The sequence below is a fragment of the Candoia aspera genome, chromosome 4 (genome assembly GCF_035149785.1).
Source record: "Candoia aspera isolate rCanAsp1 chromosome 4, rCanAsp1.hap2, whole genome shotgun sequence".
NCBI lineage: Eukaryota > Metazoa > Chordata > Lepidosauria > Squamata > Boidae > Candoia > Candoia aspera.
The window spans coordinates 111,220,122-111,222,030 of NC_086156.1; the positions used below are offsets into that span (position 1 = coordinate 111,220,122).

At 41.1% G+C, this 1,909-nt stretch overlaps 1 protein-coding gene across 1 annotated transcript; it reads left to right on the plus strand.

Moving 5' to 3' along the window:
* The first annotated feature begins 267 nt into the window (after nt 1–267).
* LOC134497086 (olfactory receptor 6E1-like) lies at nt 268–1,212 on the plus strand. The gene has a single exon (XM_063302799.1). It carries the CDS (start codon nt 268–270, stop codon nt 1,210–1,212), a length of 945 nt encoding a protein of 314 aa, XP_063158869.1.
* The last annotated feature ends 697 nt before the right edge of the window (nt 1,213–1,909 follow it).

Here is a 1,909-nt window from a genome sequence, read left to right on the forward strand (position 1 = left end):
ATGAATGGTTTTGGACAGGTAAAAACATGGAGGGTCCTCTGTTAGGTCCTCTTAGATTATTCAAAGCTGGACTTAGAGTACCTACTGGACTTAGAATAACTTATTAGAAGGATCTTGGTCTGATACAAACCATCTGTTTTTAACTTCTGCTTGATTTTCAGACAAAGAATGAAACTCAGAAATGATGCCCATTTGAACTATGTGACTAAAAGAAAAATGCAGCCCTGGAGCTTAATTTTTTCTCAGTCTATTTTTAGGAATGAGCTAATGGCAAATAAGACCATAATAAGGGATTTCATACTGTTGGGGTTGACTAACAACCATCAACTGGAAGTCGGCCTTTTTTTCCTCCTCTTTGGGATTTATCTATTGACGTTACTTGGAAACATGCTGATTATTATTATCACACTGCTGAACGCCCAACTCTATAGCCCAATGTATTTCTTCCTCCGACATTTGGCATGGGTGGAGATTGGGTTTACGAGTACCATCATTCCCAAAACTCTGGCCAACATAGCCACTGGCAGTAAGAGCATCTCTTTAGTTGGTTGTTTCATACAGAGCTTTCTTTATTTTGTTCATGGCATGACTGTCTTCCTTCTACTGGCCACAATGTCTGTGGATCGATACATAGCAATCTGTAACCCTCTTCACTACTCAACCATCATGAATGGACAAATCTGCTCCTTACTGGTCCTTTGTTGCTGGGCTGGGGGTTTTTCACTCATTCTAGTTCCATCCATTCCTTTATTTCTGATGCCATTTTGTGGTCCTAACATCATCAATCATTTCTTTTGTGACAATGGACCACTCATCAAACTAGCATGTGCTGACACCAGGCTTGTAGAAATGATTTATTTTGTGATTGCCACACTCTCTCTAACTGGGACTTTAATTGTCAACATTGTGTCTTATGTCAAAATCATTTCCACAATTCTGCACATCCCATCAACTTCAGGGAGGAAGAAGGCCTTCTCCACTTGTGCTTCTCACCTGATTGTGGTCTCCATCATTTACAGCAGTTGTATTTTCATGTATATCAAGCCAAAAGGCACCAGCAGATTAGACTTCAACAAAATGGTGGCTCTTCTGAATACTGTTCTGGCTCCTCTTTTGATCCCATTCATATACTGTTTGAGGAACAGACAAGTGCAAGAGGCTTTGAAGGCTGAACTGAGACAACAGATTTGTCTTTGCAGGAAATTGAGATGATTAGGTATTGATATGACTCTGAACTAGATTTTCATGTTTAACTTCTTCCAATGCATTTTTCAACTATGACATGTGCTGCTATCAGATTGAATGGTCATCAACTGAAATGTTTTCAAAAGGTAACCTGAGAATGCATAGAGGATGAGGTGATCAGTGACTGGACCCTCTGATGCTGTCAAGGGTGGAATGCCTCAAATACTAGTTGTTAATGAGGAACAATGGGTGGAGACAATCACCCTTTTGTTCTGGTTGTGAGTTTACCAAACACAAGTGGTTACACACTGTGTGACCTAGCATGCTTGAGCATTGAAGTTGGGTTGTCCCACTCACTGAGTAGATTATTGCTCTAAGAATGATAGCCATGACATTAGGCTACAAATAGAAGAAGGATAGGCATGATATTAGACTACAGTGGAGATGTTGATATGTTATGTTCAAGCTTATCTCCTGTATTAAAAAAAATGTGGAAGCAAAGGGCAGTGGAATATGATTATTCCCTCTGAACGGTCACTCATGCCCTTGTTGTTGTTTTTGTTGTTTATTCATTCAGTTGTTTCCGACTCATCATGACTTCATGGACCAGCCCACGCCAGAGCTTCCTGTTGGTCGTCAACACCCCCAGCTTCCCCAGGGACGGGTCCGTCACCTCTAGAATATCATCCATCCACCTTGCCCTTGGTCGGCCCCTCTTCCTTTG